Genomic DNA, 12,500 nt, shown 5'->3' with positions numbered 1-12,500 from the left:
AAATAATAGTTGCATTTGGAAAGGTAGTTGTCTCAAAATGACACGAAAAAGACCAAAAAATTGCGAAAAGAAATTTAAAAACAGCTACAACAAAAATCGAACCTTTTAGATTGTGAACTTCACAATGAAACCAAAACTAGCTTTTTTAATTGCCGCTTATCTTTAAGGAACACAAAATTGTTCCTCATGTTACCGCAAAAACAATTTTGTATAAAGATATTGATACAAATCTGAAATTTAGCAACAATGAAGCTAAAAGTGAACAAAATCACACCAGAATAGAAAATGTTCACAAAAAATTTAAATCTCGATAACTCGTCGAAATAAGGAAATTAAAAACACATCTTTAATTTCAAATTCTGCGCTTGAAGAGCTTTCTAATGATACCACTCACGATTCTCTACGATGAATATATCGATCGGCCAAAATAAACTGAACAAAAGAAACCTTTTGAGTATATAGTTCCCACCCCCCCCCCACTAATTGGGGTCGGAACAAAAAATTGTATAAAAATCTATACATCAGCGCACTATCGATGCTAAAAAATTGTGGTGAAGAGTAATGTCTTGCAGCTTATTTTTTTCTCTTGCGGCAATCGTCAGAATTTGCATGTTTCGAAGTTAAAAATTTCTTTTGCATCAGCTTCAAAATTAAAAAGTTTTGTACTTTTTCGGGAAGATGCTGCTAAGCTTAAAGATGACCTGATTTCTCCAATGCGTGATTTTCATTTCAAAGAATGAAAATGAGCTGCGCTTTTAGCAAAAAGTTTTTGGGATCATTTTTATATAATGATTTACTAGGTAATGGCACGAACTGTGACTGGGGGTGCATAACGTACACGGGGAGGGACACAAACGGAAAAGCTTCAATTTTTGATTGAGTTACCAAAAATATTTGCAACAGAATGTTTTGAAACGCTCAGTTAGAAAAACTAGCTGTCCAAGATTTTCTTCAAATTCCTGGCTCATTTAATATATTCGAGTTGCGCTGCATGAGAAGGCAAGACTAACTCATATTTAACAAAACTACTACAACTAAGTCTCGTAATCAAAATCAGCGAAGTTGATAGTACTTAGGAGAAATTTTGTTAATACGCTCTTTACAACTTCATAAGGTGTGCTAAGTCAAAGAATTTGACAACTTTGATAGCATTTAGCTTTTGGATTTTCTGGAGAAATCATATAGTTAGAAAAGTGACTTTTCATTGGTGCTAAGTTTATTTCTCTCGTCTTCAAATATCCGTCAACAATTTTGTCAAAATGGGCTAGAAACAAATGCCACTCAGTACCCAACTTAAACTCATGCATATTAATATGAAATTATAGGCAGAAAATGTATTCAGTAGCAAAAAGATAAATAGCAAATCTATACACAAATTTGGTGCACGGTTACAAGACATGAATACTTAAAATTCGCATATTTGACGACTCTCATATCTCGCAAAGACTTTCTTTACTTCGTGTGTCTATACGAACTGTTCATCTTGATTTTCGTCTGTATCGATAGGATAGCTCATCTTTTTCAAACAAAAACGGTGTTCTTCGCAATAACTTCTGAGAGTAAAATAGACTTGCTTTGTCAACGCGTACAGACGTCAAATTTGAACGTAAAATATCAATTACTCCTAAGAAACAAGCTAAATTAGATGGCTAAATGGCGCGTTTTTTCCAGTCAAATTTCAAGAAAGGATCAAATTTGATTTTTCTAAAACCAACATTTACTTACCGTTATTATCTCTAGTTATGTTTACGTTTCCTTTATTAGAATAGAAGAAGCCGATTGCAGCTTAAACTGCCACAAAAATTTCAACAACAAAAAAAATCTGAAAAAAACCTAAGTTAGGACCATTGCCCTGTCGCTTACTTTGACTTTCATCTGAGAACGCCGTTTTAGAATGAGCAGCGAACTTAAACTTCTCTGTGACAAACTGCTAAGAATGTTATCTTTGTGACTGAGCCCAACAATTGTCAAACCCAGGTTGCCCTGACCCGTTGAAGTTAAACCCTTACAACTAGGGACCACTGATGACTCTTTCTTCTGAATAATCTGCCGTCTCCTCCAATTCATTTCATTATGCTTACGGGTCAGCTCCCGATTCAAAGCCGGGTTCATAAAACGCGCAACACATTTAGCCTTTTCAATAGCGGGTGCAAAATTAACTGGCCGCCGAGAAGTCGAACAACTTTGACCTTCAACGCTGAAGTTTGACAAAATTGTGCTGTTATCGCTCAAGTTCTCATAAGTCGGGTCAAATATTTTGGGGACAAAAGGTCGGTCGCAATTCATATAATCATTCTCATCAACAGTTTCCCCGTTATTTGACCCGTATCCACTATCAGCACTGGAAAACGTTGACAAATCGCCCACAGATTGTGACCTGTTGTTACAAAGTCGCGAATTTGGTTCACATTTTTGCATTGCCAAGTTCCGTAATGTCTTCAGAACTCGATAATGTTGCCTCTTTAACTGTGTTGCGTTTCGTCTTATACCACTGTGAACAGACTGCTGTGAATCTCTTACGTCGTGCATCAAGTTTGCGTTTTCTAATTGGCAGGCGAGGAAACTTAGTTCACGCGATTCGGCAGAGCTGCCGTCAATCAAAGTCGACATCGATTCGTCAAACGAGGCCTCGCGAGCGGATTCTATTGGGCTCCTGAAAGCAACATTTTTAATAAGCCTAGCCGGATCGGGAAAATTGCGAGTCGTGTCTTTCAAAACACCTCGTAAGCCATTCATAAAGGAAAAGGAACTGATCGAGTCATTGCCACACGAATAATCGCAAGAAAATGACGCCTTTCTCGGAGCGACTGAAACAGTGGCAACTTCAGTGATTTCATCGTCTTTTAACAGTCCAGTAGGGTAGTCAGTGAAGTGTCTTTTTTGCTGGTGTTTGTCGTATTCCGGAAGATAAACACTAACAACAGCCGGCAAGATAATTGTCACTTTTCGCAAAGTTTTCTCGATTGCATCGACTGTAACTAATGCCTGCTTGACATGCAAGTCAGGCAGCTTTTCTAAAAAGTAATAATTGCACTTGAAAATCATTTGCTTCAAAAACTTAGCACCGAAGTTTTTCTGCCCATTTCGCAAAGAAAGTGGGCTATGTGATGCGATTATCGACTTTTTATTTCCATATTTGGAATTGCCTACTTTTACGTTGGTTGAAGTCTGAGGAGAAAGTCTGGACGAGGTGTGATTCGTCATATTTGATGACGTCACAGATCCACGAGATGTACTTCGACCTTGAGAGGATCTGACCGCGAGGCTGCCCCCTTCTTGAGAGCCACTGGAGCGACCCATCTGGCGATTTTGAGATCCAACTCGTATTTTTGTCTGATCGGACTTCACCGCTCGCCCTTTCGGCAGGGTTGCTGGGACCGAAAGTCGAGAGCGAGAACGACCATAAATGCTCTGGCTTTGTTGACCTCGTGTGGTTGCATCTTGAGAAGCAAATGTTTTCTGGTCAGAAGTCGAGATCCCCTGTTTGGTTGGTGATACGTTAGAGCTCCGGACACGAGCACTACTAATCCGATAAGTTCTTCGGCTAGCTGGTGTTCGGCCACTTGGCCGTGTATTTGAGTGAGAGGCTGGTTTGCTTCGAATGAGGGAGGAGTCAGAGGAGGACCGTTTAAGAGAGGAAAGTTTAGAAGAGTTAGAGGAAGGAGAAGAGTGTAAAGAGCGGGCTTGCTTGAAGTTGCTGAAATTTGAGAAGGGCCTGTTTACAGAACCCGAACGGTGCCCAATGCGCAAGCTGCAATCAATAAACAGTTTATTTATATCAGCCGTGGTAGATGATGTCGCATAAATAAGCAAAATGAGCACACGATGCCCATAAACAAATGAGATCTATTCTGTTTCACTGGTTAGAACAATGTGGAAACTCAAATTAATCGATCTTTTTTTTCATTATTTCATTGTCGACTCACAATAGGATATGCGCCCCAGTTAAAAAATGCAAATCAAGTCATTATGTTTTACAATAGCGAGTGCGCTTGAGGTCTGCAAATAATATTATTTATTTTGACCACTTTATATGAATGAAAATGTGGGTCTTTCCCAGTAAAGCCGTCTCCCCCGCAAAATCATAGCCGCCATTCTTGTATAATTAGCATGATTGAAGGGATATATGTTACATGATCACCAAGCAGCGGGCTATGCTGGGAACGACAGGAAATATTTTATGAAAAAATGTCGTCAGATCATCACTTTAGATAATCGTATGAAGTACTTCGCTAAATGAATAAATCCAAAAAGTAACAGTTGTAAGAATGACTCACCGTGGCACATTGACAGCTGGCTTCTTGATCTGGGTTCCCTCGACTACCAAGTTCTGTCCTGTGTATTGAGGAGTTGGTACGGCACTCTGTAATACATCAACACTACCCTTTCTACCCTCTTCACTACCCAGACCGTAACTGCATACAACCAACCATCGCGGATCAGTTCCATTCCCCCATTTAAAAAATTACAAACTCCAACTCCTAATTTTCTATTTAAGATCATTGAAAGGATACAGTTCTTATAATGCACATGGACGGGTCACAGAAAAAAGGCAAAAAACCCGGAGTGAGAATTGAATTTCACGCGAAGTCACAATTTGGGGGTGTCCTATTGAGCCCGTCATGAAAATACGCACACCCAAAAATTGTATATTTGAGGCAACGGGTATCTTTCCAATTATAGCCACCCCAGCTTAGTGGTCAGATAATGTAGCGCACCCACCGCCAAGAAGAAAAATACCGTAAATCTACTTTATTACGTAGGGATCTTTTCTGTTTGTGCCCCCCAGTACGTTATGCTCCCCCGAGCAGAGCACGTGCCATTACATAGTAAACCATCATGTAAAAATATGGCACGTGCGTCTGGGGGGTGCAAATAATATGCACCCACAAAGCTGGGGGGAACAAACGGCAAACGGAAAAGATCCTTACGTAGATACAATTTCACGGGGGGGGGGGGGGGGGCTATAATGGGAAAGACTCATTGGGGGTACAAGTTCTGGTCAAATTATTAAGTTTTTGGGGTCTTTCCCATTATAGCCTCCAGCTTAGTGGTCAGGTAACCTATAGCCCCCCATCATGGTAAATATACCATAATGGGGATATAATTTCATGTGGGGGGGGGGCTATAATCGGAAAGACAGTTTTTGACCATAATAAGAAAGATAATAACGTGTTAGAAATTGTGCGATGTTAAATTTAGGGGAACGAAACAGATCCAACCGCTTTTGATTGCTACCAGAAATATCACCAGATAAAGACCCACGCCGACTACCAGAGACTGGACAGCGGCCATTAAAACCATCCCAAGATGAGTCATAAACAGTGTGGTCCACATTGGATTCATAAATTGAACCTTGAGTCTCGCCACTTAAATTGTGAGAACTTGAAATATCGCTACGAGAATTACATGAACTTTGAGGAAAACCACCCACGCATAAAGGGTCCGGTAACCCGTTTTGAACTGGTAAAGAACTCATACGGCTCCGTTGTTTACGATTGAATGTTAATGATAAGGACGCGTCACTTTTTTCACAAACAGTATCATTCAAACTAGTACGTCTGAGAGATCCAAAATTATAGTAACTGTAGTCTCTAATGTTGCTGCGAATATCATCTAATGAAACTCTTTTGCTCTTCGTTCTTGTTTGTTGCAGTTCGCACACAGTCAACTGGTGAAAATCAGAAAACTTAAAAACAAAAATTACTCCCAACGAGAAATTTTTCGGCTACATGATTTTGTTCGGGAGAAACTGTTCTTCTACCTTCCTCCACTGTAACAGCAACTCTTGGTAACGTGTTATGCAACAACAGCTAATTTGTGGGTCCTTCCCATTATAGCCTCCCCCACGAAAACATTAAGGTATATTTACCAAAATTGGGGGGGGGGGGGGGCTATAGGTTATCTGACCACTAGGCTAGGGGGGCATAACGGGAAAGATCCTATTTTATAAATGGGGGTCATAGAAAACACTGGGAGCGGAATTAATCCTGTATTATTTTTCGCCCATAATTACAAATATGCGAATTTAAACACCTCCAAGTTCGCTACAGTTCGCACATTGCCGCTTCCCCTACCACACATACCATGATTAGTAGGCAGAATATTAGAATATTAATCTCCCCTTACCCCCCCCCCCCCCGCCAGCCGCAAGTGCACTTCTAAACCTTCCGAAAAATGAATCCAAAACAACTTGCAGTTGCCTGTTATAATTGTGAAAGCTGTTATATGAAAATGGAATTTGAGCTCGAGTAGTTTCCTTTTCACAGCCTGTAGACGGATTGATTCGTAGTCTGTGACGTAATAATGAAGGGGGGCGATTGGCGACTCCCCCGACACTAGGTGTGGCGGAGCGTGAGGTTTGTTTCAGCATAGTTGCAGGTAATCGATTGACCCGAAAACTGTTGACAATTTAGTACCATCTTTGTCAAGCAAAAATCACCACGTGCGCAATTAGAAACAACTACACTTCCTTATTTATCGCATGTAAATTATGATCTTCATTTAGCTCTCGATTGAAGATAACAAAAAAGCAGCTGAATGAGGTCACTTTGCATCTGTTTCCTTCACCCGTCATATTCTGACCTGTGTACATGGTCAAACTCTAGCATAGGAAAAGGAAACACGGATCTTTTCCGTTTGTGCCCCCCCCCCCAGCTTAGTGGGCGCATATTATTTGCACCCCCCCCCCCCCCAGACGCACGTGCCATATTTTTACATAATGATTTACAACGTAATGGCACGTGCTCTGTAACTGGGGGCGCATAACGTTCTGGGGGGGGGCGCATAACGTACTGGGGGGGGGGGGGGGGCAAACGGAAAAGAACCGGAAACACTTCCGCCATTTTTCCATTTTGATACCTGCTTCATTCATATTCATACATTCATAATTTATCATACCAAAAAACCCAACTGTCTTCTTAAATGGAAACTGTCCCCATTAAATTTTGTTCATTAGCATGTGTGAACTAACTACGCCTGTTTTTGCATTGATAATGTTTCGTAGAGTGGATCTTTTCCGTTTGTGCCCCACAATACTATAATAGTCTTAAAATGTCACATACAACTGCAAGGCTGACGGAAAAAGTCTTGATTGATGCCCATTAACTCAATTTTAACTTAAACCAATAAAGAATAGACAGGATACGCCAAAATCAATTACTCAAAGATAATTCCAGAAACGGGACTTTGAAAAAAAAATTCTGGAAAAAGCAAAGCTGGTCTCCAACGCCAGTGAAGACAATAAAAAAAGAGTAGACGCTATGCCTATTTTAAGCAAAACTGTCGTCAATTTTTCTGGTAAACGGCTTTAAAAGCGCTCAAAACACTCACGTGCACATTTTAAAATGCCGAAAGTCTGCAGTACCAGAAGTTAAAATGCCAGAAGTTGCTTCTTAGCCAGAAGTTGAATTTCAATGACTTTTGTCATTTTAAAACGTGCGCGTTTCGTGTGTTTTAAGCATGGTTACGTGACTCTGCAGAATTCACTTCGAAATTCTGACTATCTCGGACTGCTTCGCGGCTCTCGATAAACGTCAGAAGTTCTCAGTGACTTCAAACAGAGTCACTTAACTATTACTTCAGACAAAATTGAAGCGTTTCGTGGAAGCTAACAACTGGGAAAAGCCAACGAGCCCAAAATTTGCCAAATTCATGACTTCCAAGATCTCAATGCGTCCACACAGCAATAATGTATTTTGCAAAAGATTCCATCGTTCCTCTTTAAATGAAACTGGTGGATGGAGTTTCGGTCCAATAAGGTACACAACATAAAAAAAAACAAACCGTTCCATTGGTTCCAGATCTCAGGCACGGTACATTATTGGTTTCACGGTACATTCTACTAAAAGGGTTGTTACATGACTATCCTGACGGAGTCAATCGGATCAGTGCCATATACGCAATACCATCTGTTCATTAGCATGTGTGAACTAACTACGCCTGTTTTTGCATTGATAATGTTTCGTAGAGTGGATCTTTTCCGTTTTTGCCCCACAATACTATAATAGTCTAAAAATGTCACATACAACTGCAAGGCTGACGGAAAAAGTCTTGATTGATGCCCATTAACTCAATTTTAACTTAAACCAATAAAGAATAGACAGGATACGCCAAAATCAATTACTCAAAGATAATTCCAGAAACGGGACTTTGAAAAAAAAATTCTGGAAAAAGCAAAGCTGGTCTCCAACGCCAGTGAAGACAATAAAAAAAGAGTAGACGCTATGCCTATTTTAAGCAAAACTGTCGTCAATTTTTCTGGTAAACGGCTTTAAAAGCGCTCAAAACACTCACGTGCACATTTTAAAATGCCGAAAGTCTGCAGTACCAGAAGTTAAAATGCCAGAAGTTGCTTCTTAGCCAGAAGTTGAATTTCAATGACTTTTGTCATTTTAAAACGTGGGCGTTTCGTGTGTTTTAAGCATGGTTACGTGACTCTGCAGAATTCACTTCGAAATTCTGACTATCTCGGACTGCTTCGCGGCTCTCGATAAACGTCAGAAGTTCTCAGTGACTTCAAACAGAGTCACTTAACTATTACTTCAGACAAAATTGAAGCGTTTCGTGGAAGCTAACAACTGGGAAAAGCCAACGAGCCCAAAATTTGCCAAATTCATGACTTCCAAGATCTCAACTTGAACCAAAGTAGAATAGACAGTATCAACCAAAATCAATTACTCAAAGACATTCCAGAAACAAGACCTAGAAATAAATTTTAAAAACAAACTGGAAAAAGCGAAGCTGGTCTCCAACGCCAGTAAAGACAATAGAAAATGATTAGAAGCTATGCGTATTTTCAGCAAAACTGTCGTCAATTTTTCTAGCAAACGGCTTTAAAAGAGCTTCCGACAAAATTGAAGCGTTTCGTGGAAACTCACAACTGGGAAAAGCCAACGAGCCCAAAATTTGCCAAATTCATGACTCCCAAGATCTCAATGCGTCCACACAGCAATAATGTATTTTGCAAAAGATTCCATCGTTCCTCTATAAATGAAACTGGTGGATGGAGTTTCGGTCCAATAAGGTACACAACATAAAAAACAAACCGTTCCACTGGTTCACTGGTTCCAGATCTCAGGCACGGTAAATTATTGGTTTCACGGTACATTCTACTAAAAGTCTTTTGCTTTTGTACTTATTTCAAACATAACTTTGTGTAAACATTCTCATAACACTGAACCCAAAAAACTCAAATTTTAAACTCCCAAATTTTAAACCTTTAAACAAAATCTAAAACAGGAGAAGTTACAATGTCCATTTTATACTATAGCAAAGCATATGAATCCTGAAAAAAAGGTTGCTGAACATAAATCTATCGAAGTCCTCATCAAAGAAGAAAAGAACCCAATCCCCATCTGCAGTCACTCATGTGACTTGTAACAAAATATTTCACAACAAATCGGACTACAAAAACTTATTAGAGCAAAGTAAAAGAAATCTGAGACCAAAGCCCCATATCTTAGCTTAGAAATACGAATTCAGAGAGGACCTCCAGGTCTGCAGGCAAAAGGATGCGCTCAGACTTGGAAGCCGAAGAATTTGTACTGGATCATTTCAATATCTCGAAGCGAGATCCCAAATAGATTCGAAAAATCAGAGCAGGCAAGTTTGATTAAACAAAAACACTGGTAATTAACTTTGATAGTCCTGTCAAAAGAGAACTGGTACTGAAGCCAACATTCTGAAAATTTACAACCAAAAAAGTGTTTTTAAATCATGAATTTTTCAAAACTGATGGGAAAAAATATCAATGTTTACTTGATAATGCTTCAATCAATTGACAAACAATGGTGAGAACAATGTGCGAATTTGAAAAATGTAGTAACCTCCTGATATGCCGTGATTGAAATTATTTCATCAATCAAATAGTATTCAATGATGAAGAATGGCAGCTAAAAAGACAGTGTCCTTGAACCTTTCTCTGACTTGTCAATCCAACCAACCTCGCTCATTTCCGTTCAGACTTTGTTGTAACCGAATGTAATAACCCAGCTTGTGGTATATCAAGCTAACAAAGTTGCTACTTCAGTAGAGATTTGGTGCAATGCTAGCAAGCCCGCTCGCGGTTCAGGAGAAAGGAGGTTCGAGTCCTCTAAGCTCTCATTCTTTGGCATTATATGGAGGTAGTTGATACCACAGTTGGGTTGTTACATGACCATCCTGACGGAGTCAATCGGATCAGTGCCATATACGCAATACCATCTGTTCATTAGCATGTGTGAACTAACTACGCCTGTTTTTGCATTGACAATGTTTCGTAGAGTGGATCTTTTTCGCTTGAGCCCCACAATAATATAATAGTCTAAAAATGTCAAATACAACTGCAAGGCTGGCGGAAAAAGTCATGATTGATACCCATTACCTCAATTTCAACTTGAACCAATGTAGAATAGACAGAATCAACCAAAATCAGTTACTCAAAGATCATTCCAGAAACACGACCTAGAAATAAATTTTAAAAATATACTGGAAAAAGCGAAGCTGGTCTCCAACGCCAGTGAAGACAATAGAAAATGATTAGACGCTATGCGTATTTTCAGCAAAACTGTCGTCAATTTTTCTAGCAAACAGCTTTAAAAGGGCTTCCGACAAAAGTGAAGCGTTTCGTGGAAGCTCACAAATGTGAAAAGCAAACGAGCCCAAAATTTGCCAAATTCACGATTTCCAAGATCTCAATGCGTCCACACAGCAATAATGTTTTTTGCAAAAGATTCCATCGTTCTTCTTTAAATCAAACTGGTGGATGGAGTTTCGGTCCAATAAGGTACACAACATAAAAAACAAACCGTTCCACTGGTTCACTGGTTCCAGATCTCAGGCACGGTAAATTATTGGTTTCACGGTACATTCTACTAAAAGTCTTTTGCTTTTGTACTTATTTCAAACAAAACTTTGTATAAACATTCTCATAACAGTGAACCCAAAAAAACTCAAAAAAATTAAACCTTTAAACAAAAACTAAAACAGGAGAAGTTACAATGTCCATTTTATACTAAAGCAAAGCATATGAAGCCTGAAATAAAGGATGCTGAACAAAAATCTATCGAAGTCCTCATCAAACTGGAAAAGAACCCAATCCCCATCTGCAGTCACTCATGTGACTTGTAACAAAATATTTCACAACAAATCGGACTACAAAAACTTATTAGAGCAAAGTAAAAGAAATCCGAGACGAAAGGCCCCATGTTTTAGCTTAGAAATACGAATTCAGAGAGAACTTCCAGGTCTGCAGGCAAAAGGATGCGCTCAGACTTGGAAGCCGAAAAATTTGTACTGGATCGATTCAATATCTCGAAACGAGATCCCAAATAGATTCGAAAAATCAGACCAGGCAAGCTTGATTAAACAAAAACACTGATAATTACCTTTGATAGTCCTGTCAAAAAAGAAGTGGTACTGAAGCCAATATTCTGAAAATTTACGACCAAAAAGTGTTTCTAAATCCTGAATTTTTCAAAACTGATGGGAAAAAATACCAATGTTTACTTAAAAATGCTTCAATCAACTGACAAACAATGGTGCGAACAATGTGCGAATTTGAAAAATGTAGTAACCTCCTGATATGACGTGATAAAAATTATTTCATCAATCAAATAGTATTCAATGATGAAGAATAGCAGCTAAAAAGACAGTGTCCTTGAACCTTTCTCTGACTTCTCAATCCAACCAACCTCGCTCAGTTCCATTAAGACTTTGTTCTAACCGAATGTAATAACCCAGCTTGTGGTATATTAAGCTAACAAAGTTGCTACTTTAGTAGAGATTTGGTGCAATGCTAGCAAGCCCGCTCGCGGTTCAGGAGAAAGAAGGTTCGAGTCCTCTAAGCTCTCATTCTTTAGCATTATATGGAGGTAGTTAATACCACAGTTGGGCTGTTACATGACTATCCTGACGGAGTCAATCGAAGCAGTGCCATATACGCAATACCATCTGTTCATTAGCATGTGTGAACAAACTACGCCTGTTTTTGCATTGATAATGTTTCGTAGAGTGGATCTTTTCCGTTTGTGCCCCACAATATTATAATAGTCTAAAAATGTCACATATAACTGCAAGGCTGACGGAAAAAATCATGATTGATACCCATTACCTCAATTTCAACTTGAACTAATGTAGAATAGACAGTATCAACCAAAATCAATTACTCAAAGATCATTCCAGAAACACGACCTAGAAATAAATTTTAAAAATATACTGGAAAAAGCGAAGCTGGTCTCCAACGCCAGTGAAGACAATAAAAAAAGAGTAGACGCTATGCCTATTTTAAGCAAAACTGTCGTAAATTTTTCTAGCAAACGGCTTTAAAAGGGCTTCCGACAAAATTGAAGCGCTTCGTGGAAGCTCACAAATGGGAAAAGCCAACGGGCCCAAAATTTGCCAAAATCATGATTTCCAAGATCTCAATGCGTCCACACAGCAGTAATGTTTTTTGCAAAAGATTCCATCGTTCTTCTTTAAATGAAACTGGTGAATGGAGTTTCGGTCCAATAAGGTACCCA

At 39.2% G+C, this 12,500-nt stretch overlaps 3 protein-coding genes across 3 annotated transcripts in view; 1 reads left to right on the top strand and 2 right to left on the bottom strand.

The window, feature by feature from the left end:
• The window catches only part of LOC142340586 (glutathione synthetase-like), a 494,803-nt gene that overhangs the window by 102,588 nt on the left and 379,715 nt on the right, over positions 1–12,500 (top strand). The window lies entirely within an intron of this gene.
• Positions 1–12,500, bottom strand: part of LOC142341395 (uncharacterized) — a 128,676-nt gene that overhangs the window by 8,956 nt on the left and 107,220 nt on the right. The window contains exon 15 of the mRNA XM_075392322.1: positions 4,278–4,363. Coding sequence (XP_075248437.1) covers positions 4,278–4,363 — 86 coding nt within the window. The remainder of the gene's footprint in view (positions 1–4,277; positions 4,364–12,500) is intronic.
• Positions 1,320–3,142, bottom strand: LOC142340585 (uncharacterized). Its single transcript, XM_075391256.1, has 2 exons — positions 1,908–3,142; positions 1,320–1,516 (listed from the first exon to the last, which is right to left on the bottom strand). The coding sequence occupies exons 1-2, from the start codon at positions 3,043–3,045 to the stop codon at positions 1,479–1,481; spliced, it is 1,176 nt and encodes a 391-aa protein (XP_075247371.1). The 5' UTR covers positions 3,046–3,142; the 3' UTR covers positions 1,320–1,478.

Source organism: Convolutriloba macropyga, chromosome 6, assembly GCF_964194025.1.
Source record: "Convolutriloba macropyga chromosome 6, txConMacr16.3, whole genome shotgun sequence".
NCBI classification, from domain to species: domain Eukaryota; kingdom Metazoa; phylum Xenacoelomorpha; order Acoela; family Convolutidae; genus Convolutriloba; species Convolutriloba macropyga.
The sequence above is the reverse complement of the archived record's forward strand: the minus strand, read 5'-3'. Positions and strand labels throughout refer to the sequence as shown.